Source organism: Petaurus breviceps, unplaced genomic scaffold (genome assembly GCF_028583685.1).
Source record: "Petaurus breviceps papuanus isolate PSGF00001 unplaced genomic scaffold, PetGlider_PUasm1.0 90734, whole genome shotgun sequence".
Taxonomy (NCBI): domain Eukaryota; kingdom Metazoa; phylum Chordata; class Mammalia; order Diprotodontia; family Petauridae; genus Petaurus; species Petaurus breviceps.
In genome coordinates this window covers 14119419-14146868 of record NW_027187327.1, presented here as the reverse complement: position 1 = coordinate 14146868, position 27450 = coordinate 14119419, and the positions used below count along the sequence as shown (strand labels likewise).

General features: G+C 34.7%; 1 protein-coding gene across 10 annotated transcripts in view; it reads left to right on the top strand.

Moving 5' to 3' along the window:
• The window catches only part of RIMS1 (regulating synaptic membrane exocytosis 1), a 412074-nt gene that overhangs the window by 195460 nt on the left and 189164 nt on the right, over window positions 1-27450 (top strand). For 5 of the 10 annotated variants that reach the window (XM_069067038.1, XM_069067034.1, XM_069067037.1 and 2 more), the window contains 6 exons: window positions 285-356; window positions 10854-11007; window positions 12223-12348; window positions 15076-15138; window positions 17657-17734; window positions 18652-18741. In XM_069067038.1, the coding sequence (XP_068923139.1) occupies window positions 285-356; window positions 10854-11007; window positions 12223-12348; window positions 15076-15138; window positions 17657-17734; window positions 18652-18741 (583 nt within the window). The remainder of the gene's footprint in view (window positions 1-284; window positions 357-10853; window positions 11008-12222; window positions 12349-15075; window positions 15139-17656; window positions 17735-18651; window positions 18742-27450) is intronic. The other 5 variants (XM_069067039.1, XM_069067035.1, XM_069067033.1 and 2 more) reach the window with 2 other exon arrangements.

The following is a 27450-nucleotide window of genomic DNA, read 5'->3' as shown; positions in this document are numbered from 1 at the left end:
CCTTTCTCTGCTTCCCAACCCTATGGGAACCTCTTCAATGGGTATGATGAACACGAGAATCGCAGGAATCTTCTGATGTTCCTCAAGGTATCCTGTATGGTAAGCAATAGGAAGACTTGGGTGTGGCTCAGTACCAGATTATGTATCAAGCAGATATTTCTCCTGTATTGTTCCAAATGCTTCCATAGCTCTGTCATTGGATTTTTTTAAAAATCTGATCATTTCCTTTGTATTTTACAAGTCAACCAGATACATAGGTATGTATTTGCCTTACTGTTGTGCAGGATCTCAGCGAATCATTGATAGTGACATCTCAGATTATGAGGTTGATGATGGTATTGGAGTAGTTCCTCCAGGTGCGTGGGTGCAGAGCATGTCACTGCTTCTTTGTGCTTTGGCTTATTCTCCTAGTAACCCAGGATCCTCCCTAACGCTGATTTGGAGATATAGTATTCTAGTGAAATCAGTATTAGTTATTCCATGGCAACTTTTATTCTAAATTGCCTAGGCAGTTGAAAATGGACGGATGTTTAGTAATTAACTTCCATTTATTCACCTCCATCAGTTTATTACCTAGAAATAAGATGAGTGAGGCCAGTTAAATTACTTCACAATGCTCAAAGCATAAATGAAAAGATTAATTTTATTTAAAAGAATACAGTTCATTTTACTTATAAAAACTCCATTTTCATTTGTTTTGTATGGCATTTTTATGATTTTTCCTTCCTAGGTTTCTGAAAGTAATACGACCTTCCATGGAATATACTGAAAAATATGCATGGTAGTAGTTAAAATTGCATGTGGCATGGCTATATCTTTTATGCCTATGTGATGTATTCATTATCATTACCCTGAGTGTGTAGATAGATATACTTAAAAAGCAGAAAAATGCATCAGCATTCATTTTGTCAACATGTTTTTAAATCTTAACATCAATTACTAAAATGGTTTATGGAAATATATTGTCACAATGCATTTTTTAAAAGATTTTATTTTTTTGTCATAAAAGAGGTAAAATTAGAGGCTAGAAGTTAAAGGTGAAAAGTTAGAGGAGAGAATAATTTCTAATGTTCCATCTCTTGGGCAAGATTCCACGGGTTTCATTTTTAAATAGAAAATATTATGCAAAATATGTTGATTTTTTAAATGTCTGAATACATATTAAGTAAGATTAATCAAATAATTTTTCTAAGGTATTATTAGTATTGTCATTGTTATTAGTATGATATTTCTCCTTAATTCATATAAGTTCAGAGAAGGAATGCAACCTTAGCATGAAAAATATTCCTAGATAGTTCTACCTAGCAAGATGCAAATTATAAATAAATTCTACCATGGTTAATAATTAACTGGTTACACTTATGAGAAACATGTGATTTTTCTGTACATCAGAGAATAAGAATCTAGTATCATAGAGTTAAAGCCTTAAAGGACCCCAGAAGCCATCTATTGCAGCTTCCTTATTTTAATTTGGGAATACCCAAGCCACACAGGTAGCAAGGGTCAGAGCTGGGATCTGAACACAGGTTCTTTGACTCCAGATCAATATTCTTTCCACTGCACCATACTGCCTCCTTCCAAATATGGAAGAGATTATAATCAGAGAATTTCTTAGGTGGAAGGGAGCTTAGAGATCACATGGTATTGAACAGAATGGAATGCAAAAGTATTCATTAATCACTTACTTGCTAAGAGCTGGATATACTAAGAAGGGTAAGATGACCACTGCTCTCAAAGGGCCTACATTTTAATGGGGGAGACAACACAAAGTTCTCTACCTCCAGAGTCAGTGTTCTATTTCTTCTGTACCATGCTGTGTCCATATATAGTTTTTAAATTTTTTCATTATAATGATGAGAATACTTAAACCCAATTTTAAAATGGTTTTCTACAAGGACCATGGTTTCTGGTCAGCCTTAAAGTTGTCCTTATACAGTCAGATGAAGCTGTACCTTAGAAAGAACTTGTTCTTGTATGTGGAAAGTTAGTGGAGGATATCGTCTAAGAAACTAATGCGAGGATTGTTGGAATCTTGTAGAGAAAGAAACGTATCTTATGTCTTATCTTATATCATACGCTTGATGATTCTGCCATTATGGTGTCTAGGCTTTGACAACTTCCTTACCCTGTCTTCCCATAAGACTTTCAGTATCAAAAGTTTACTTGCAAATAAACAGGCACAAAATTGTACCATTACATGAAGGATTCATGTGAAAACTTTTTCATATTCATGTGAAAACTTTTCACAATAAGTTTGGGTACAGCTCAAAAAGCAGAAACACTGGGGAAGAACCAAGTTGGCCTTTTAAAGAATTTCTAGCCTAAAATTATACAGCTCTATCTTCTACTAAATCCAAATATGTTATGTAACACCATTAATGAGAAGTAAATGCTTCTACCCCTTTCCATTTTAAAAGGTGTTTGATAAGGTGTAGACAGAAAACCATTAAAGCAATTAATCTTGCCACTTTGTATCCCTGATTGGCTCAGTGTCATATATATACATATATGTGTGTGTATGTATACACACACAGAGATATAGGAGCTTTAATTGGTGAGATCAGCTCCCAGTAAAGAACCTCCTCTAAACACAGGTTGATACCTTCTCTGCAACATATAGTCTTAGAGAATAGCCTAGGGCATGAAGAGACTACCTCACTTGTCCAGGGTCATACATCAAGTATGTATTAAGAGGAAGACTTAAGCCTAACTCTCTGTAACTTGAACAGAAGCACTTTCTCTACTGTCCCATAAAAGAATGGAGTACTTAGGGACTACTAACCCCCTTCCACTTATTTATATGTATTTTGTGTCTATTTGGGGAAGTTTTTATGTATTTATGTGTATTTATATGTATTCCACCCATTTATATGTATTTTGTGTCTGTTTGGGGAAGTTTTTATGTATTTATGTGTATTTATATGTATTCCACCCAATTTTATGTATTTTGTGTCTATTTGGGGAAGTTTGGAAGTTCTTTAGTCCTTTCATTGTCTGCAAGTATGAGCTGTGCCTGACCTGACATTTCAAACATGGCTAATTTGTGACCTTTGATACTTTGCTTCATTTGTCATCATATTCATTAAGGATTCCCTTAAGATTTGCAGACCACTCTCCTCCTGTGAGACTCTTGTTATGATTTTCTGTAGATCCTAAATAGGGGACCTTCATCTAGATTTCTTGATGATAAGTGGGTACTGATAAAGCACATGGACTACCCAACTCTTATTCCTTTGCCCCTCACTCTTAATATGGCATTAGCACCACTCTTGTACTTGTACATCTGCTTGATGATAGTATAACTAGAAGTCTATAGATATTAAAGCAATACAAATTCAGAGATAGAGAGTACTAGAAAATGAGAAGAGAAAGAGAAAGAAAAAATATATAAAAATATCTATATATTTTGTATAATGAGATAAATTTAGTGATTGGTAACATTAACAAAAATGTTATACAAGCCATATACAGCTTGTAGAGTTCTTTCAAGAATTTTTGATTGCATAGATTATACATAAAATAGATTTAAGCAGTGTTTTGAAAGTATGATATCATGGATAGAAAGCCAGGTCAGAGTTAGGAAGACCTAGATTTAATTCCCACCCCCAACACATACTGACTATATGACATTAGTGAGTCACTTAATCTTTCATAACATAGGCAATTTCCATGAATCAAAGCAGTGCTAATCTGCATTGATGAGGTATGTGTGTGTGTGTGGGGGGGTACTTTCTTTATCCAGAGTTCTGTACTTCAATTAAATCACAGGCCTGAAGTCAAACAAGTATGCCATGTGACATTGTTAACTGAGTGAACCTTGAAGAAAGTCTGAATTGAAATATCTTCATTAGCTGAAATTTAATTATTTCATCTTTTGTCCTTATTCCTCACCACCACCACCATCAGTAGCATGACTGCGAAGACTACACAAAGTTTTGTCCTTTATTTTACTAACATTAAGTATCTTCCTTTACTCATGGGACATATGACTATGAGACTTAGTATTGTTTCTCTCTTTTCTTTCTATAAGGTCCAAGATTTATTTCACTGGTTTTCTACTACTTCCACTTCAGTTGGACCTCTTTCCTTTGTTTTCACTGCTATTGTTACATCTTCTCACTATCCCACATAGGTTATCATGCAGTGTGAGGAAAAGATCTTTTGCCTTTCTTTTTCTACTCCTTTATGTCTTTATCAAGAATTTACTATTTACATTATGGGAAAATTGTGTGTGTGTGTGTGAATTTGGAAGATCAGTGACAACAACAATTTAGTGGGAAAAACTTATGTTACAGAATTTTAAAATTCCGTTCTTTTTCTATCTATACATACATATTTCAGGAAATGTATCCATATAATTTCAAAACTTTCCTTTTCTAAATGACTCCTTTTCAGATTTTAGTTCAGAAATCAACTGTCTTATCCTGCCTGGACTTGATATTTGGTCAGTCTTACTGAATCCTAAAGATATCATATTCTAATGGAACAAAGACATACACATAAAATATATTTAACATAAACATAAAGCTAAGAATTAATAATGCATATACAGTAGTTACATTAAAAATAGTTTAGGAGGAAAGATGCTAGCAGTTGGAAGAATTAGTAAGGACTTTGTTAAGGTGGTACTTGAAATGTGTTTTTTAATTGAATATAAAATTTATTAATGAAATTAATAATAATAAAAGCAAATAATAATTTATGATAGTTCAGCTATGAAGTCTACTGCTAAGATCTTTTTGAACTATAAAATTCAACCAATAAACATTTATTAAACTTCTTACTTTGGGCGACATATTTACACCATTTGTTTCATACAAGTTAACAAGTAAAGGGTCTTCTCAGAAATCCTCTGTATCCACTTGAATTGTGTCTTAATGCAAGAGACTGTGAAGCAGAGAGAAGAAAGTACATTCTAAGCATGTGAGATAGCTAGTGCAAAGGATAAGAAATAAGAAATGAAATGGCTTGAGGGATGTGGAGATGACCAGTTTAAGTGGATCATAATGTGCTTGGGTGGGGGGTTTGTTAATATAAACTGAAGTTGGAAATCTAGATTTTGGGCAGGTTGTGAAGGACTTTAAAATTAAAGCTAAACAGAGGAGAATATATACATACATACATATATGTGTGTATACACACACATGCACATATATCTGTATATCTATACCTATATAGACATATATATATATATATGGAACCACTAGAATTTAAGGAGTAGGAGAGAGACATGATCAGATCTTGACTGAAAGAAGACAACTTTAGTAGCATTGTATAGAATGGACTACAGTGGTGAGAGATTTTAGTTAGGGATACCAATTAGGAAGCAATTGTAATCATTTGGGCAGGAGGAGATAAGGGCCTTTACCAAGATGGTAGTTGTATGAGTATAAAGAGGGGGTTGGAGGTGGGAGATGTTGTAGAGGTAGAAAGAGAAAGATTTGACAACTGTTTAGATATGTAGGATGAAAGACAGGAGTTGGGGATAATGCTGAGGTTACAAACCTGATAATCTGGAAGAATGATGGTAACTGAGCGAAATAGATAAATTTGACAGTGTTGTGTTGGGGTGGAAGAGATAAATGAGTTCAGTTTTTGACGTGTTGGATTTAAGAGGTCTCTAGGACTAATTTGAAACATCCAATAGGCAATTAATATTTTGCTACTGAAGCTAGAGGGAGACTAATACTAGATATATAGATCTAAGATCCATCTGCATAGTAATGACAGCGTCATAGGAACTGATGAGGTTAATAAAAGACAGTGCAGAGGAAGAATATAGGAGGCCTAGCACAGAATCTTAGTGAACAACCACAGTAAAGGAGTATAGCATAGATAATGAGCCAGAAAAGAATATAAAAAGGGATTGTCAGAGAGGTAAGAGGCAAGCCCCAGTAATGACACTCCTTATAATGTATGTGAAAAGTTAGTACCTGACCAAATATCACATACTTATTTATCACTTCCATATCCTTCATTTTACAGATGAGGAAACTGAGGTTTTGAAAAGTAAGCCGCACACTAGTAATTTATAGGAATAAGATTTGAATCTAGGTCCTTTAATGTTCTTCCCACTTAACCATACTGCCTACTCCAAAGCTAGAGGCTTACAAGGAGATTTTATTTTATCTCTAGTCTCAGGCTTTCTATCAAATGATTTAAGGAAATATTTGACTTGCCCTGATTCTCCCTTATGTTCTCCAAAGCCTTTCCCAAACTTTCTACCCTGAACTGCCACTTATCTCGCTTAACTTTTTTTTTGCATTTATTTTATATTTAATTTTCCCCCAGTTACATTGTTTTTAAGACTTTGAGTTCCAAATTCTCTCTCTATCTTCCTTACCACCCCCACCCCACATTGAGAAGGCAAAGCAATTCGATATAGGTTATACATGTATAGCCTTGCAAAACATATCGATGATAGTCATGCTGTAAAAGAAAACTCACAAAAAAGCTCAAGGAAAAAATAAAGTAAAAAAAGTATATTTTAATCTGTATTCAGATGCAATCAGTTCTTTCTCTGGGGATGGATAGCATTTTTCATCATAAGTCCTTCAGAGTTATCTTGGCTCGTCTATTGTGTGTCTCTCCAAACTCTTCCTGAAAGTCTTGAAGCTCCAACTCCTGGACTGTCTTCTACTTTTTTACTCTCCTTCCTTTTCTACTAATTTTAGTTTGCCTGAAGCAAATATCTTATTTGTAATTGCTGATTTTGCTCCTACTAATGAAGATGTTTCTTCCTTGGACTGCTCTAGACTGGCTTCCTACTTCCATCCCACATCCTCTCTGGAGTCCACATTGTTGTTATTGTTCAGTCATTTCAGTTGTGCTGTACTGTGACCCCATTTGGGGTTTTCTCGGCAATGATACTGGAGTGGTTTGCCATTCCTTCTCCGGGTCATTTTACAGATGAGGAAATAGAGGCAAATAGAGTTAAGTGACTTGCCCAGTGTCAAATAGCTAGTAAGTGTTTAAGTCCAGATTTTAACTCAGGAAGATGAGTCTTTCTAACTTTAGTCCTGGCACTCTACCCAGTTTGCTACCTAGCTGCCCTGGAGGCCCGTGACTTTCACACTTCTCTCAGCACTGTATCTTATTCCACTTTGCCCTTCAGCTGTGATTCTGACTAATAGTCCCACTGGGCTTCCCCTGGCTCCTGCTCATAAGTGAAGCATAGAAGATGAAGACAGCCAGCCCAAGATCAGTGGCTCCTGATATTCGTCCAAATTCCTTCCCCTCCACTTTCAATTGGCTGCTTAAGTCTCCTGTTTCCATCCTGAACCCCCACCTGAAAATAGATTAGTTTACTTTTTCCTCCCAGACTGTCATAGAGAAAAAAAAAGCCTTAGCCAATATACATGAATTAAAATTTTTCATTCTCCTAATGTGAAGACAATTTATTTGATTGAACATCTAGATAGTCTTTCAGTGTTCATTTAAAAATTTTAAGGATATAAAATATAAATCCAGTATTCCATTATCTGGAGTTTAGATTTCTGGTGACCTCAGTTGTCAAAAACATATCTGCAAACACAGAAGAATTTTTTAAAAAAAAGTTAAAAGGGGAGGGAAAGCTGATATAAAATTAATACTCTGTAGAAGAAGCATAGAAATATTCCTTAGAACTTCACTTTAAGGCCTGTTCAATCTTACCATTTTGTGTTATTTCCTAAAGTTATACTGGTTTAAAGAGTTTGATTATCGGGTTTCCTAGTCAGGCCAATAGATTGGAAGCAGAAGATTCAAAAATCATAACTGAAAGGTGAATATTTATTAGGTTCTGAAGAATGCATGGTGCTATAGTGGAAAGAACACTAATTCTGGGATTATAAAACCTGGGTTCAAATCTCCTCTCTGATATTTACTACCTATGTGCCCTTGCTCAAATTACATTACTTCCCTGGGCTTAATTTCTAGTCATTTATCAAATGATAGGATAAAACTACATGACCTCTGAGGTGTCTTCTAGCTCTACAATTATGAGTGTAAGAGGGTACATTAAGGGCTGTAACATTAAGAAAATGAGAGCCAAAAAGTTGCAAAAGAACAACCTTCTCATATCACTTAACATAAGGTCCAAGAGAAATACTGACTTTAATATCCTGTTAGGTCATTAGTATATATTATAAAAAGTACATCAGTCATAATGTTTTATCAGGATAGATTACATTTTCTTTAGTCAACTCTCTTTAAGACAACTGAGAGCATGTGAATATTTTCATCCACATACAAAATTTCAATTTTTAAAAGACTAAGTTTCTGCAACCTGGAAGATCTACTTCTGGGGAAAGCCTTACTCCCTGAGGAATGCATGCAAATGACATATTTCAGCAAAGTCCAGTAAATTATCTCTCATTTATTTCACAGAGAATAAGAATTATACAAAATATGAAAAACCTGCTTCACTGTTATTTTTCTGTATTATGAGCCTTTAGACAAGCCATAAGATGTGTTACCTTACGCCCTTTTGGCATGAGGCAAGATATTAGGAAAAACCTTCATAATAGCAACACTTAAAATCCTTATACTAGCCTTAGCTACTTTAGCCATTACATCAGAGGAAAATATGTATGTGTGTGTGTGTGTGTGTGTGTATATATACATATATATGCACACACATGCATACATACATATTTAGACTTGCTTCTCTATGACATTGAAAATTATGCCCTACTAATTCATAAAAATGATAAGAAAATGTGCAATTTCTATAATGTGCTGGGTATTCCTCAATTGAAGATTGCCCTCTTAATACCAAGTACATATAGTTTTATATCACTTAATCGATATTTCTTTTATGAAATTGTGCCACAGAACCTTTGCCCCTGACCTGGGGAGACTTGAATTACTGTCAGTAGAGTTTCTGACTTGGAAGTGCCTATCTGGACTCCTTTGCCTCTAACAATTGGAATTTTACTCTGACGTTCTCATCCTATAATTTCATAGCTTTGGCATGTTCTTTAGCCACAGTCAGACTGTACCAGCCAGAGTCTGGCTATTTCCTGTAGAAGACATTAGGGTCCCAGAGTTTTCCATCTTAGCATTTTGGGTTCTGATAGTCATATGTTGAACTAGGTGCATGCAAGTGATGCATAACATTAATTTAGAAAATGTAGTTATGTATAATAAATCATTTTAAAGCACAGAAGAACTCTCTGAGTATTCGTTGATTTACCAGAAGTGGTGCTCTGTATCCAGTGTCACTAGTAACTTTCCAATCAAGTTTCCTAACCATTCAGTAAGCATTTTACATTCTATCCTTCTATATGTGAGATAATTCCATTGTGTCTTGTGTTGCATAAAGTCAAGAAAACACAAGGCTTTTAAAACAAACACTTTTTTGGTGACAAATGAATTAATGTGGCAGGATACAAAGTCAAAAGAGAACTTTGCTTTTCCTCCCCCCAATAAGTGGCAGCTATAGCATTTTCCTAAATAAATTTTAGAATCCAACAGTGATAGCTTTCTTTATCTTTTCCCCCATGCACACAACTATCCAAATAATAGGTCTTGGCAGTGGTTTTTATAGCAGGATTTGTATTACTCAGAGTAAAAACATTAACAATTTCAACACATGCCATACCATAGTTACTGTGTTATATTATAAATAATGTCTCATAGAGGGACAAAATGGAATATCTAGTAAAAGTGGCAAATCCTCATGGACTTATTTTTAGATGATGTTGCTGTTAGATTTTTATAATAAGTATGATAGAAATAACTGAGATAATTGTAGTGGAATAATGATGTTCCGTCTTTGCAAATAATACTTCGTAGGAGTCTAACACTGAATTTGAAAGACTAGGTAAATAAAAGCACAGACCTGAGCTTCCCAAATTATGTCAAAGCTCTACATACTAGATATATTTCAAAGATATACATTTAAATATGTAGAAGTACATTTATTTCATGAAATTTATATTCTCCTTGTAACTGAATAAAACCCTGTGAGAAATACTTTATTCTACTCTAAACTGTCACAAATAGCCATTATATTGTCTTCTTATGTTGAATAAGTCAAAAAAGTTAAAACTACCTATTAGACACAGGAAAAAGTAGCTTTGCTTTTACTTTTTCTACTATTTGTGTTATGACACAAACCATTATGGAATAGTTCTATTGTCTTCCATTAGACCTTATAGTTTGTTAATTGGATTAGGAATTTTCCTGCCCAAGTCCTTCAAGAATTGCCTAGTCATCTACACATATGTGCTGTTTGCAGTGGAGATGCACAAATTGAACTATGGCTTACAAAAAAAGTTTGAAGTAAAGATCAGAGTTCACCATCAAATTAGGTGTCCATAATTACCTACAGCGTTTTCCACGACTTGGACAATTTTTATTGTGCTTGTTAGGAAGTCTATTTTCAAAGGTCTGAGATCAATTTAGCATTTTGCATAGGAATGTTCTCTTTGGATAATTAAAATTAAATTAAATTAAAGGGGAAAGCCTACTAAGGATTAATTAGTTTAATGGCTACTCTTCCATGGCTTCTAACAATTAAAAAAAAATTCTGTAGATTCAATGAAGTGTGAGCAACACAACTATCCCCAGCCTGTATATCATGTTTGAAGTTTTAACTGTCATATTTATGTTTTGTTCCTCCATTGTACCCCTTAACTTAGCCTTAATCTGTTCTAATGCATGTATATGTTACACTATGTGTACGTATACTTATCAACATTTGAAGATTATGGTAATAATTAGCTCTGATTGCATGGCTCCTGCGACTCTTTAGTAGGGTAGTGGCTGTTTTAGATCTTGCAAAAACTTCTTCAAGAAATTGCCTTCCAAGTTCTTATTTGCTCCCATAGAATGTCATCGACTAATTTCCATTGCATTTTTGCCAGTAGGTTATAGATCAAGTACTAGAGAAAGCAAATCTACAACTTTAACTGTGCCAGAACAGCAAAGAACAGCTCATCACCGCTCTAGATCTGTATCTCCTCACCGTGGCGACGATCAGGGCAGGCCCCGTTCCCGGTTACCAAATGTGCCATTACAGAGGTAAGATTTGTCATCGGTCTGGGATCTCAAAAACAAAATTGCTGGTGCAATGAATGGCTTGTACACATAAGAAGATGTTAGTAAAAGATGTTAAATAAAAAGAAATCATGATTTGTTGAATCAGGGATGGTAGCCAAAAGTTGCCTTCTAAGTACTTTTATAGATAATGGTGGCCATATGGCAATGATGAAGAACAATGAAGAGGCTTGGTATAAGGCAAATTTGGAATTATTAAAACGTGGAAGATTTCATTTAAAGTTTAACACTTTGAGGGGCGGCGGCTGGGTGGCGCATAAATAGAGCATCAGCCCTGGAGTCAGGAGGATCTGAGTTCAGATTTGGCCTCAGACACTTAACACACACACACAAAAAAAACTAGCCTTGTGACCTTGGGCAAGTCACTTAACCCCAATTGCCCTACCTTACCCCCTCCAAAAAAGTAAAGTTTAACACTTTGAAGCAGTTAAGAGGCACATAATAGTAAAGTATTATACACACAGACCCATATATATATATAGATATATACAAAGATGTATGTATAGTAGAATACTGCTTCTACTGCTTGCTTTCTTCTAATTCTGAAAAACCATTATTTTGCCTCTCTATAGATAAGTAAAGTTGCAAACTGGCATTCAGATGGGATCTTCAAACATTGTATCATTTTTTTTTTTACTGTTGTTTATATTTCAATGAAAACACGTCCCAGCAGGTTTGAAGAATGAATCAATCATCTTCAACATAAAGAAAATACTCACTATTTCTAAGGAGCTTGCATTCTCTTTTGGGAAACAAAATGAAACATATCACCCATCGATCTTCTGACCCTTTCATTCTCTATCCTATGTTATACTTGGGACCAAAGAGTCACAGATATAGTACTGAAAGGGAACTCAGAGATAACCTATCCTAATCTTTTTTTTTCAAATTTCACAAATGAAGAAAGTAGGGCCCAGAAAGCTAAATGGCTTGCCCAAGGCCACACAGGAAATAAGTAGCAAATAGTCTGTGCATATAGTAGGCACAAAGTAAATGGCAAGCTGATATCGTTGCCTCACTGCAATGACAAGCGTATCACCTCACATGCCTGAGTTTTCTTCCTTATACACTTAGTCTGCTCTCTATTTGGGAAGTCTAAACATTCCAATATAAAGAAATGAAGCAATGGAAGAAAAAAATCAAATTATAATAAATATGAATCTTTTATACCTTTCTTAGGAGTTTAGATGAAATTCATCAAGTGAGAAGGTCACGTTCTCCAACCAGACACCATGATGCCTCCCGAAGTCCAGTTGATTTCAGATCCAGAGACATGGATAGTCAGTATTTATCAGAACAAGAAAGGTACTTTATCTTTTATGGTCTGGTGTATTCATATACACTAAAATGTCTTTATATTCTTTAAACATCTGGAGTGAAAATGTTGCCTAACTTACAATTCACAGAAACAATAATATTTTATTGGAGTATATTCCACTTAATATTTTCAACTATTCAATAGCCTAGAATGTAAATTTCTAGCAGTTATAAGAAATATTCTTCTAAACATAATGTTGGCAACTAGAAAACAAAATTCTAATTCCTGCTGCTTTAGAAATCCTAAATATATAGGTTTTCATTTTGCATGAATAATAGTCAAAGTTATTCAGAAGTAACAAGTCTGCAATATCCCATATTTTGTTCTTTTGTATCACATGCTGTTTGGAATAAAAGTGATTATTAAAAACCAAAATATTGCTATCCCAAATGTCAGAAAGTAAGGTTGCATAATTACTTTATGTTGAGATTTTGAATCGTGACAATCTTGGAATGAGCTTTTTCTTCCATAAAAGCACTTTGGAAGCAAGAAATTAGGGTCTCTTGTGCCTAAAAGGGTAATTTAGGGTCAGTTCTATAGAGTTGTTAACACTTACACAAGGACATCGCTGCTGTGAATTAGCAATATTGTTCAGAAACCAATTTTAATTGTGTTATTAAGATAGTTAAATATACTTCTTACAATAGGGAAGGGTGGGGTTATTTTGGGAAGAAGAATGAGGTTCTGTACCTTTGTAGTAGTGTGAAAGGAAAACCTGTGAGAAGTAAAGTTCTTCGTTGTTCCCCATACGATTTCTTACCTTTTTGCCAAATTCTTGAGAGAAACAAGTCCATGTCTCTGAAATCGGCTATGTTATGAAGTAACCAAAATGATGAGCCATTTTGCTTTGAGAAACTGTGGAATGGGGCTTATGAGTTCTGTTCATCCTGTCTGAGTCAGGGGCACTTCTGATTCTCACAATTTCCCTGTGATAGCCAGGCAAAATCTAAAACTGCTTCTTGGCCATGTTACCAATCTACTCAGTTGACACATCCATGGTAAAATACACCAGTGAGGTGGTACTAAGCCTTTATTGGGTAGAAGGGAATTAAATGTATCTATAAATGTTTAGAGTATAAAAGCATAAAGAATACATATGTGCCAGATGGTTTAGGGCTATGGTCCTTCATAGTTACGATTTTTCTAGCCAACACAATTGGGGCCCACGAACCTTAAGTGGATTAATTGTAAGTTTTTATAATCCTTCATTTCTGTCCTTCCCTTCCCCTGCATTATTTCAGGTCAGAGATTACTAGTATAAGAAGAAAATTGAATTTAACCTTGGTTAATCCTTGCTCTTTGTTGTCAGTAGTATTTCCCTAAATTTAGAGTAGAAAAACAAACAAGAAAAAGCAAAAATCCTAAATCCAAAAAGGGTGTGAGAAATGATGTGCTCTCATAGATTAGGTCTACCCAGACATAATTAACTCACTTATAGGTATTTGTGGCTAAATTATCACGCGGGTGAAGAAAGAAGTATAAAAATTTTCCTCAGTGTGGTCTGGATTGCCTTACAACTCTGAATGATCCTCAGAATAACTTCCCTGTGTGTTGTAGAAACTTCCATTAGAGGCAGTTTGTTGTAATTGTTTATTTTTTTTTATGAGATCTTGTTAGCTGACCAATCTAAAAAAAAAAAAGCTTTGCAAATCAAGTAATCATTGTTACTTTGAGAAAATCTCTTTCTTCTATAGATGAGAATTTGGCCACCACAAAGTATTGGTGTTTCTTCCCATTTTTTTCCAGTTGCATTTCTGAATTTACTTGAATATACTTTTTCCTGCTCAAAGTTTAATTAGAAAAAAAATTCCACAGTTCATATATTTGCTGAATTTGATCCCACAGACCTTTTTTTTTCAGAATTATCTTTAAGTGAAGATTGAATATTATTGTAATTCCATTTACAGGTAAAATACTGCAATTAAAAAATAGACAACATGACCAATATATGCAATTATTCAAAAATCATGACATGATACACCTAGACATGGGTTAATTGCTAACAGACACTCTTAAGATTTTGATGTGTATATTGTACAACAATATACAAACATGCGTTGTGTATTTTGATGACAAGAGCCAAAAAATTGTTTTTCACAATTATTTAAGTCACTTGGTCTACATTAACTTTGAGTCAATATAGATGGCAAATGGCATATTTATCAGCACATTCAAAGGAGTAAATTTTTATTTCATAATATAAAATATTTTTATTCACTGGAATAAGCTTTTGTTGATTGTTCAAAAATGTATTAATGCTTTGAGTTTGCAGTGATATTGTTTGAAAAAAGGAAACTGGCATGTTGTGAATTTTAGAAATCTGTGGTTCCAGTTTGTCTTTTTTATTGCAAAGACCAAATTTATAAGTGCTGTACAAAGTAATAATTCATCTAAATTAATAAAGTTAAATGTAGAATCCTGGTAAATGTTCATGGTTTTTCCATTTTGGTAACAATATTTTAAAATATGTAAAACTAAGTGAAAAACTGATAGGACTTAGAATGTTGAAGTTGTAGTTTATGGTTTAAATTTTTAAATATTGTCATTAATTTTTTTTAATTTAACATTCACAAGCAAATATACCAGTGCAGACTATCTGGTTTCTTCCCCTCCTTTTTTTATGTTTCCATTGACATATCATTGGCATACCCCCATGTCATTTAATGCCACATTATCTGTGTCTGTTTCACTCATCCTCCATCCTGTCTGTGCAGTGAGCTTCTTATGCTGCCCAGAGCAAAACGAGGACGAAGTGCAGAGTGCCTACATACGACCAGGTAAATACAGGGATTTGGTAACCATGGCTCTTTGTGATTAGATTCTTTATATCTTACCTCCCTCTTTATCGCCTTAATTAGTATTACTGCAGACAGATAAATAATATTTCCAATCTCTGCTTCATCTTGGGGGAAAATGTTTCAAAAATATTCCCATTAACTTATTAGGCAGAGTGTTTTGGTTCCCATGTAATGAAAAGCCAGAGACTACTAAGACGCTATGCAATTGCTATCACATCTGCAGTAAACATACTAAATAATCTTGTGAGATATATTGCCTTTCTAGTCACTGGAGAAATGGTATCCAATGCATGGCAATATGATTCTGTCTTTATAATCATCTTTTATGCTGCTTGGCTTTTGAATTTAATTTAAGAATATGTTCCTATTTTTGTTTTGTTTGTTTTCAATGAACCTGTCCTTTTTATTATTTTTCTCTTGTTCTCTTCAGTTGATAGACAAGCCATTTAAGCTCTTTGAGTTTCAGTTTCTTCGTCTGTAAAATGAAGCTTCAAGTGAGATCATCTCTACCAGCTTTGAAAGTCCATCCTTCCAAAATTAAACCTTCACTTGTGAGCTTATTGAAAGATGAGGAAATTGAGATTCAGAGAAGGGAGATAATGTTTGCCCCTAAATTAAAGTTTAGGATCTAGCACTTAATCCTTGGTGTGATAGCCTAATACAAATGATGCTAACCCCCACCACAGATATTCATTAAATAGAGGTCCCCAAAAGTTAGTTGACAGAATGTAGAGATGCAAAAATTGAATGTCTAGAACTAGACATTATAGGTCTTATTTACAAGAAGCTATTACAAAAATCTAGTAGTGGCTTGACTGTCACACAGATACTTCATTTCAAATTTTAAACTTTTTACTTTAACCCCTTCCTAAGTAAAGAAATACTAGCTAAATTTATTTGATCAATAGATAGATATTTTTAAAAGGACCTCAAGATTTAATGCATCGTGGAAAAAAATCTGTTTTAGTCTAATAATTCTATGTTCTCATTTGGGTCCTCTTTTTTAACAAATGATATTTTAATTAATGAAATTTAATACTTTAATAGTGAAGACATTTAAAAAACAGAAAAGTTTCTAACATGAACAGTGATATGGCTACTAATAATTTGATATTGTTAGACTAAATGCAATAGAGTCCCTTTTTTCTCTATTTCTAAATTTGAAGATAAAATCAAGTAAATTTAAAGTACAAGGTGTTTTGAGTTATATTATACTATATTATATATTATACGTCTTTTAACATCTTCAAAAAAACCATTGCCTTGAAAATTGTTTAAAAGTCTTTGCTATTAGACTCCAGGAGTAACTTAATTTTATATTAATTGCTTTTAGCACACACACAAACACACACATCACATAATGCCAACATACTGTACACTTTAAAATGGTTAAATTTGTACCTATGGCGAATAATACTATCATCTCCTCCTCATTATGGCTGCTGTAGAAGATACATTCATGAAGCCCATGTGGCCAAAAATTAAACACAAGAAAAAGGTAGTGGAGGGAAAGCACAGCCAATATCCAATTTTCCCTTTATTCACCATCCTAATCATTTTTCAATGATACTAAAGTAACCCAGCAACATATACACTCTCATGTTAGTCCCAAACCTTCAAGAACCCCAATCTCTCTCTCATATTTACATTGCTGGAACTGTGAAGAAGCAAGACTATCAGTTTATGTATTCGTGTGCATGTATTCACACATTTCTCTGCCCACACACACTGTTCATAAAAGTATATATCCATGATGTACAACATGTATGTAGGAAATACATACTTTAATTATATCTTTATAAACATATCTATCTATATTAATGTATGTATACATATACATACATACACATTTGTAAAGGGCCATGTGCCTGTATTTTATTTACCTTGGATTTAAGATATAAATTTCCCTTTCCTCTTTAATCTCATCCCCTTGCCCATTTCTCTCATCATCCTGACTTACTATCCCAGTAATAATATAATCTCTTCACTTTTGGATAGTACTTTTAAGTTATACTGACTCCACGTTGGCAAGAAGAGATAATTAAACACATAAAAATGAATATTTTAATTACCCCCTTCATCAATAAGCAATTTACTCTCATGAGTGTATTAATACTATTAAAACAATGTTAAAGGGACATTAAATATTAATTTAAAATAAAAATAATTTTTATATTAGCCTGATTGATAAATCTATCTTTGATAATTCAAAGAAGTAAATTATGCAATTAAGCCTTTACAGTAAACTAATTTTAAGTAAACTAACTAATCTTAGCTCAATGATTACTGAATTTTAACATTTAAATTCCTTCAGGTTAACTTTTGGGGAACCTGAGGGATGGGGTTGGGAAGGGAAAGAAAAGAGCATTGTAAAAAATTTGTGTGAACAACTTAAAAATTCTGTTAAAATATGAATATGATTTCTTAGAACTCTAGTAAAAATTGCTTCACATGTATTTTTCTGTTTCCTACATGTTTATGTGTTACCCCATTCCAGACATTCTGTTAGATACTATAAAACTTTACCATCCAAGATGCCTTTAATAGAGAATGGCACTCATTGGAATATTCACAGGTAAGAGACATAACAGCGGTCCCACTCTTTCACACAAGCCCTCTAAACAAGGAAGTTTAGATTCTAATAAGACTATAATATAATACATTAAAAGTCTCTATTAAAATTGTATCCATAAAATAAACATATAACAGGTTAAACCAGAATTACATTAAAAAGATATGCAGTTGGCACTGACTAGAATCATTGTGTAACTAAAATCTACCCTAAATATCCAAATCCTAGTTGCCTTTTTTTTCTTTTCTGTCATTTAGTTGATGTGTTTGTGTCATGATTTTGTTCCTGGATATAGGACTGAATTTTATTTTTTCCCCTTTTAAATAATCTTAATTTATGAACCTCAGCTCTGTCTGCATGTGCTAAGACCCAATCAATGGCTAGACAGGATATTTCTCTTCTTGATGATTGCTTTAATGCACAAGAATTGAGATTTCCTGATGAAATATTGGAAAAGAGGAAGTGGAAGTATCTTCTTCCATGTCTAGTCCAATGTGATTTGGTAGACCAAAATAATTCCAGTTCAGTTGTAAAATTATTTCTCCTCTGATGTCCTTCATTTTGTTTTGGTGTGGCATTGTTTATTAGTAATGAAGTCATAGACATTTTGTCTTAATGCTTCCTGTTGTGAATTTTCCATGAGGAGGTATCGTTTATTCCCATTTTCAGTCTGAGAAACTTTTTTTTAAAACAATTATGCCAAACAGTCAAGCATAATCTTTGTTTAGTTTTGCTTTCTAAACAAACTTTTGCACTGTCATCCAGTCAGCTCTTTTACATCTTTATTAATTGAATCGTGATGATTCTACATCTTATATGAAGAGAACATTATTTTATGATTTCATATCTAACATGGTATTCTTTTCTTTGTTTTCTTTTTTCTTTCTCTTCTACCATTGGATGCAATGCACTGGCACTAGTGAACTACAGCCCTCCCTTGACAGGGCTAGGAGTGCTAGTACCAACTGCTTGAGACCAGATACTAGTTTGCATTCACCAGAACGAGAAAGGTATAAAATAAAGACTTTTTTTCTTTTCTTGTCATCTGTACTGGAGATTTAAAAATCAGTTGATTTGTTCAAAGTGAAGCTTTTACATGTCTGTTTACTCATGTCTGCTTTGATACCTGTCAACACTTATCCATCCCATATATGCAGAGATATATGTAGGAGTGCCAATACATATATTTCTCTCTAGATGTCACTGCAGAAATGGTGTGATGTAATTTGTAAATGCTTCTGCCTGCTGCTTCTCTTTTTCATTTCAATCCAGTGGTTTCATTTACAGTGACACTCAGGTAGCCTTCATTATGCTGATACCATGGCTGGGCCTATAAGTTATCTGAAGATAATATCTCTGGCCTGTTATAGCCATTGTCAGAGCAATATAGAATATCTGACTGATAGCCAATTCTTTAATTGAGAGTTATGACATAGCAGATAAAAATTCAGAACCCAAACCCTTGATTTTAAAGATTCCTTTTGGGTACTTATATTCATCTTTAGATTACTCATCAACTTCAACTTTAGCTTTACTATGTCATTTTTATGCAATAGATCAGAAAACTAGGCATAGGTTTTCAGAAAAAATATATATTATGCATATAGATTTTTTTCAGATTTGTTTGTTTTTTTTTTTTGCTAAAATGTTTATTTGGCCAGATAGTAAATTGGTTTTTTTCTGAACAATTCAATATTTTTATAAGATAGTTTATGTCAAGTATAAATAGCTAACTTTCCATATTGGAAGTAAACCCCAAAGTTTCATTGGACTTGGTAGTGAGTTTTACCAATTTTATTATGCATCAAAATTCATGAAGCAACCATTGATTGGGGAGTCATCTTTAAAGCAGTTCTAGGTGAAGTCACGATAGTGAGTGAGCTTGCCAAGGAAAATAAGCAAGAGGGAAAAGACAAAGGGAGATAGTTTAAAGGGATTTGTGGCATTCGGTTATTTAATCATGTCTTCATGAGCCCATTTGGGGTTTTTTTGGCAAAGATACTGAAGTGGTTTGCCATTTCCTTCTCCTTATAGATGAAGAAATGGAGGAAAACAGGGTTAATGACTAACCCAAAGTCACACAGCTAGGAAGTGAGGCCAACATTTGAAACCAGGAAGATGAATCTTCCTGACTCTAGGCCTGGTACATATCTACTGGGCTACCTCACTACCCTACTGTAAAGGAAAAATTAATGACAAGACACAAAAGCACAGTCACCATAAATGGGATGGAAACAGATCCAAGAGGCCAGAAATGAGTAGTGAAAGAAAGAGGAAGAGGAGAAGGAAAATCAAGAAAGTGGTGTTTCTTGAACAAAGGTTGGAGGTTGGCATAGCCTGTAAAAAGAGTCAAATGTAATTTTCTATAGGGCAAAGAGATATGAATTTGGTTTAATCCACCCCCCCCAGTATACCATTATAGTAGTTATAAGTGTTCTGGGGTGGTGGCAATATTGGTTGTACCTTTTGAAAAGAAGGGAATTTGGGGACCAGTTAATAGAATTTAGAGCTGCAAGGGATCTAGGTCTCATCCAATGCTGTCATTTTACAAATTAATCAGTCCATCTATTGACAAGAATTTATTGTCCAAGCACTTTGCTAGGAACTGGGTAGGCAGAGAGAAAGAATAAAATAACCTCTATTCACAAAGTGCTTACATTTTAATAAGAAAGATAGCAAGTATACAAATAAACATGTATGAATTAAATATATGTGGAATATATGCAAAATCATTAAATACAGTGAATTTCAGAAGGAGGAAGTTAATCACTGTTAAGAGAATCAGGAAAAACTTTATGTAGAAGGTTGTGTTTGAGTCATAACTTCAAAGGAGAAATGAATTCTATGAGGTAGAGAGGAAGAGTGCATTCTAGTCATGATGGATAGCTTGTGCAAAGGTACAGAGATGAGTGGTAGAAGTCATGTCTGTGTGTGAGAGAGAAAGCAGTGTATTTGTTTGTTGGGCATGGTGGGAAGGAATCACAGCATATAGGGAGGGGAATAGTACAGTGAGGCTAGAAATATAGATTGCAGCCAGGTCGTGTAAAGCTTTAAGAGCTTAACAGAGGAGTGTGTATTTTATCCTAGAAACAACAGGCACTGGAGTTTATTGAATAGGGGAATGAAATGGGCAAATGTATAAGATAAAGAAGGCCAAATAAGGAAGATCATTATGGTAGAAGTGTGTAAGATAGATTGGAATGGAATGAGTTAGGGATACCAATTATGAGACTATTGTAATAATATAAACAAGAGGTGATAAAGACTTGAATTAGATTGTTAGTTATGTAATAGAGAAGGGGGTCAGATATGAGAAATGTTGTAGGTGTAGAAATGGCAATATTTCTCAACTTATTGGGTATTTGGAATGATAGAAAGTGAAAAATTGAAAGAAGTGCTGAGTTACAACCTGGATAGTCTGGAAAAATGATGGTGTCTTTGATGAAAATTGAGAAATTCCATAAGGGTAGAGAGTTGGGGAAAAGATAAATAGTGCACTTTTCAACATGTTGAGTTTGAAATATCCCCTGTTGAATTTGAGATATTGAGTTTAAGGAAATCAAGTTTGAAATGTCTGATGGCAATTGGTGACTTGAAATTGAAGCTCAGGGGAGAGAGGAGGACTAGATATATTGATCTGTGCTTCATCTGCATATAAATCATTGAATATATGAGAATTGTTGAAGTTACCAAAAAGAGAAGATGTAGAATAGAATAGTAGAAAGAAGAGAATAGCATAGGACAGAACCTTGGAGAGCATTCAGTCAGCATGATACAGATGATAACCTTAACCAAGGTGATGAAGAATGAACAAATCATTGGAGGAAGAAAAATAGGAAAAAATTAGTGCCACAAAAACTGAGAGAGATGAGAATATTTAAAAGGTGTGTCCAAAGATGTCACATGCAGCAAAGGGATTGCCAAGGATGATGAATAAGAAAGGCTACTAGATTTGCCAATTAAGGGATCTTTGGTTTCTGTTTCAGCTGAATGGAAAGGATAGAAGCCACATTGCAAAAAATTGAGGCATGAGAGAAGTGGAGTCAGTGAATATAGAAGTCTTTTTGTAGGAGTTTGGCTGGGAAAAGCAGGAGAAATATAGACAATACCTTGAGAAGATGTTATAGTCTAGCTAAAGTTTTTTGTTGTTTGTTTGTTTTATAAATGAGGGGATTAGAATGATGGGAAAGATTGAGGTCACAATCTGCTTGATAAGGCAGGAGAGGATGCCATGAAACACATATGTTGAAGGGTTGTCCTTCTTAGAGGCTGAGGGAAAAGAGGAGAGATACATATAATGTCAAGGGTTTTGGAAATAAGGGGAAAAGAAAAAAGAGAGAACTTACTTTGAAAGGTCTCATTTTTCATAAGAAAACAGGAAGTGAGTTCCTCTGTTGAGTGAAAAAAGAAGAGGCTGTTGGGGGAGGTCAAGGAGAGAGAAGGCAAGGTTAGGAATTGGATTTGTGGGGAGAGGGATAGGTAATTAGTGAGGAGTAAAAAGATCTCCTTGCTATAATGAAGGCTAAGTTGAAATTAGATAACATGAATTTATACTGTCAGAATTATAATAACCCAATCATAAAGGTTGTATCACTTTCTCTGCCTCCATTCAGCAGCATGTGAATAGGAGTGCAGAGAGCAGATGGTAGGAGTAATACAGTGTTGAGATTTGGCAAGACATGACCAATAATAGATCAAGGATTTGAGGGATTGTAGAGCAGAGGGAAGTGTAGAGTTAAATTGTCTAACTATTATGACTATTATATGAAAAGAGAAGAAAATTAAGTCAGAGCTGCAGCAATAGCCTGAGAAAGTATTGAGGAATGAAAAGATTGGAAGCATTGATGAGACTAAAGAATGGATTTAAAAGGGTAAAATATAAGAAAAGATAGAATAATTGAAGAGTATGATTGGATAGAGGAATGCTAGAGTTTTTAATTAAAGAAATGGGACACTTGTGAGTAATTGTTAAATCCAGGGTGTTGACATCCTCTGTTTGGTTGAAGTGGGTTGGAGCAGTAGCACATGATATTTTAAGAACTAGTTATAATCATTGAGAGACTAACAGAGTGGGTATTGACATCCTTTGGTATAAGGGTAGGACTTGTGGAGGAGATGATGACAATGAGACAGGTGCTAAATTCTTGAGAAAGAAGAAAGAGTGAACTGAGGAGGGCCCACACAACAAGAACCATGATCTCAATTGAGAAAATTGATCGAAAACAAAGGAGATAATTCTAAGCATTGTGGGTAAAGAAAGAATCTAGAAGTGGCAATAGGAAGCAAGGAGTATTCTGACACAGGACCAGTATGTCAAGGTGTTTGAGAGAAGGTGCACTGTGAGAAATGATGGCCAGAAATGCAGTGTCATTAGGGAGGAGCAAGGTCTAAGTGAGGGCTAGTAGATGAAAGGACTATGAAAGAAAGGTCCAGGATGAAGGAGAGTTTGAGCATTGTAGTATCAATATTTAGAGAGCATAATGGAAGGGGTAGGCTGGGTTGGGTTGGAAGGGACATAGGTGGGAGAGAACTGAGAGTGAAGGAGAGGGCGGTGAGAGAACAGGAGATAGGGACTGAATATAGTTTGTTCATGAGTGACTAGTGAATAATGTAGAAATAGGGAGAGAAGCAAGTGGTGGGAAGTTATTAGCCATAAGGGTAGTCATGAATGAAGAGTAAAATAATTCACAGTTAAGGGTTGATGTTGCAAGGCAAGAACCAAGGGAATAGTACTTGGTGACTATCTCCTCTGTGTGTGTGTGTGTGTACGTGTGTGTATGTGCACACATGTATACTGAGAAGAGGAGTACTTCAGTGGTTTCTACTTAGGAAAGAATATATTGGGGCTCTTCCTTCCTTTTCTTCCAGGATACAAGGGGAAGGACAACGGGTGATAGTGGTAGAGTTAGGTTCTCCCTATCTTAGAAGAAGAGGTTAGCCACCCAGACCAATATGTAGAGGATGACATGAAGAAGCTGAGGCCCAGACTGCTGAAGTGACTTGTCCAAACAAATGCTAATAAGTAAAAATTAGATCAAAATCCAGTTTCTCGGAAGAATAAGAAGTCATTAAGGGTAGATCAGAATGGTTGTAAAACAACAATGAGAGCCTAGCTGAAGTTAAGCTCCATAAATTTGTAGTAGATTAACTAATTTAATTTTGTAATGTTCTTATTTGTTGTTCACCATCCTGGGAGAAAGAGTTTTAGAAGTTAAGAAATAGGTGAGAAGTTAACCAAGCTTACAGATTAGCAGGCAGGAAATGTCTGAAGACCACAGACCGCAGGAGCATGAATTCTGGACTAGTGGCCACTGAAATAGTGTCCACAAGTATGGTAGATTAAAAATTGCAGAGGTAAAATAAAGATACTTAAAGCTAGGGGATTATTATTTGGGGGATGCTGTAGAGATAGGCTTAGTATTAGTGACGGAACAGGAGAGATTAAAAACAGAAAGTTGTGATCTGATAATGTGATTTCTTACTTTAGGATCTTGGCTAGGTTGGGTGGAGTGGTACAGTTTCAAAAGATTAGGAGTCACCTCATCAGTGTATAACCAAAGTGTTATAGAAAAAGAACTCTAGATTGTTGTCTTATGAATATTAAAGTCCTGGTCTATGATGTCAGAAGATAATAACAAGAAAGCTGTGAGCTAGACAATAAAGTCAGACAACAGGAAGATAATGACCTAAAATCTAGATAATATCCAAGAGACATAGGATTGCATGAGCAGATAAAATTCAAAAGAGAAAAGATTAAAATTATAGCAGTGAAAGAATAGTCTGGAAATGACAGAAAGATAATGCTATGCTACCATTACTTTCTGTTCCTTTTTACCATAGAGGTGGAATTAGTGGGCTTGGAAGAGTGGGTTACCATAGATGTAGTATCTTCAGAGAAGGTTTTGGTTTCACTCAAAATGAGTCAAAAGGACCTGGTTAAAAAAGTCAGGGTGTATGGAAATGGTTGAGAATACAACTGAGATCTGAAAGAGGATCTGTAACATTGGTTAGGGGAAGAGCAAACCAGACTGGAATGGGTCTTAGAGAAGAAATATTTACAAGAGGATTCAAGAACCAAGAATCATGGATATTCAGTTTGGATATAATGAAAGTTTGGAACTAATGACCCAATGTAGTGGGACATAGATTAGTGTGGCCTACTACACAGGACAACAATGGATTTGCATCAGAGTTTGAAATCAACTTTGAAATGAAGTTTTAAGAATACCTGCATGAAATCTTACTTTCTGTTGTTGTTTTTTTATAAATAACAATAGCACTATTCAGAAAAAGCTTTTTAACCCTCAAACAAAATTCAGATCCCAGGTTTCTAGGCAAGGAGAACTGAGATGGACGATTGACTCTGCATGAAATTTTGTGGTTTAGTTGTTTTTTTGAGTCATGTCTGACTCTTTATAACCTCTTTTGGAGTTTTCTTGGCAAAAACATTAAAATGGTTTGCCATTTACCCTCCCCTGCTCACTTTACAAATGAGGAGAGTGAGGCAAATAGGGTTAAGTGATTTGCCCAGGCTCACTTAAGTAGTAAGTGTCTGAGGCTGAATTTGAACACAGGTCTTCTTGCCTCCAGTCCTGGCACTTTATCCACTGCACCACCTATCTGCCCCTATATGAGACAGCAATACTCAGTTCTTCTTTGTGATTTTGCCTTAAAAACAGACCCATTTTGACACAAAAACTAGGTCATATAAGATGAACAGCAAATTTGTTATAAGGAAAAACCAAAATCATTTAGTTACTGAGCATGTTTGTAGAGTAGAAAGAGCACTGACTCTCAAAGGCAGAGGATGCAGTTTCAAATTCTGTGGATGACACTTAATACCTTTGCCGAGTCATAGCTTCACCAGTCTTTGATTTCCTCATCTGTAAACTGAATAAATTAAACCAGATAGTCCTTCTAGCTTGAGACTTATTCTAAATATAAACTGTGATCCCATTTAAATGGTGCTTACTGTTATCTATAGTTGTTGGGATGCGCTTAACTCTAGATACATTTAGAGCAGTTGCTTTTAGAAATAAATGAACTTTGGGAAGTTTAGGGGCATTTTTCATTAAATTTTCTGGGTTCTTAAATGAAGCATTCAATTGAGTTAATTTTTCAGAGTTCTTTCCCATGTATTATCATATTTTAGCTCCACATGAGATAATATGAAGTAGGGCAGGCTCCATTATATTCATTCAACAGACGAGAAAACCAGTTTAAAAAACAAAACAAAACAAAATAAGGTCACATAGTTGTTAATGTGAAAGATAGGACTAAAACTCAGATATCTTTACACTTAGCCCTGTGTTCTTTTCATAGGATCATAATGCCTATAGTTCTTTCTGATTTTCTAGGGTATAAAAGCCTATAGGACACTGGTCATTGTATTAAATATAAAGCTTAGTTAAGCAATTTCTCTTATAATGAACCTAAAAAAATGAAGTAATCATTATAAATGATGTTAAAATCATCTTTTTTCCCTCAAGTAGAACATTTATTATTTAACCCAAACCTCTTTATTACATAAAATCACATGGTCTCATAGGTTTAGAACTGGACAACTTCTCGATTGGGTGCTATCTAGACAAGTAATGTCAAACCCAAATTGACCCAGGGTTCACTGATTCCTTTATAAGGATTGTTGTGGAGCTACATATTGATTTCATTTTAAAATGCACAGTTATCTACATTTTATTGTATTTTTAATTTATTGGATTAAATATTTCCCAATTACATTTTAGTCTGCTTTAGCCCGTAATCAGGAGTGTTTGACACTTCTGACTGAGACCAATACCCTCAACTTAAAGGAGAGGAAACTAAAGACAAAAAAAAGGTTAAATGAATTATGTAATATGAATCTTCACTATTTTAAAAAGCCCTACAAATTTTCCTTTTACATATATGATGGGTACATAGGTGGATGACCACCCCTACTAGTAGTTCCTCCCACTTCTCACTTGGGTATGTGCATGCCTAAACTTATTCTCTGGACTGGGTAATTCACTGGTAGTTCTAGGTTCCCAGAGAAGAACTATAACCAAGCAGTTGCATTTACATTCTGTCAAAGGACTGGGGTAAACTCTTTTAACAGGAAATGAAGTACTTAACACACTAGTATTTGAGCTACCACCAATGTGTTTCTAACTACATGTGTCCCGATATTGACACTTGGATCATAAGCATAATCACCTACTTAGCAATAAGGTAAATAATAATAATATTACATGGCCTCATTATAATATAACATTATAAATAATAATAAATATATAAAAATACACAAATCACATAAACCTGGGTCACACCACAAATACCTTTATTATTTGTGGATATAGTAGACATATACATTCACAAGGCTGTCAGGGAGGCACATGAGTGAGGAAAACCCATATGCTCAGGTTAACTCACAGCTCTGGAGATATAAACTTCAGTAAACTCTATCCCATAAGCTTTCCTACAAAGATACTGTTTATAGCTTCTTTGTGGATGCTTCCACTGTTAAACTGAGGTTGATCATGCCATCTCAGTCAAACTAGTCAGTTGATTGGCTTCCCTTATTCTCTGCCTTCAATCTGTTCCTCTGTTCAATTACATGTACTCTTCGAAAACAAGTAGAACCCATCATTTCCAGCTCTCACTTTCGTAAGCACAGTTTTGAAATCTGTCCTTTTATCCATCTCTCTCTCTCTCTCTCTCTCTCTCTCTCTCTCTCTCTCTCT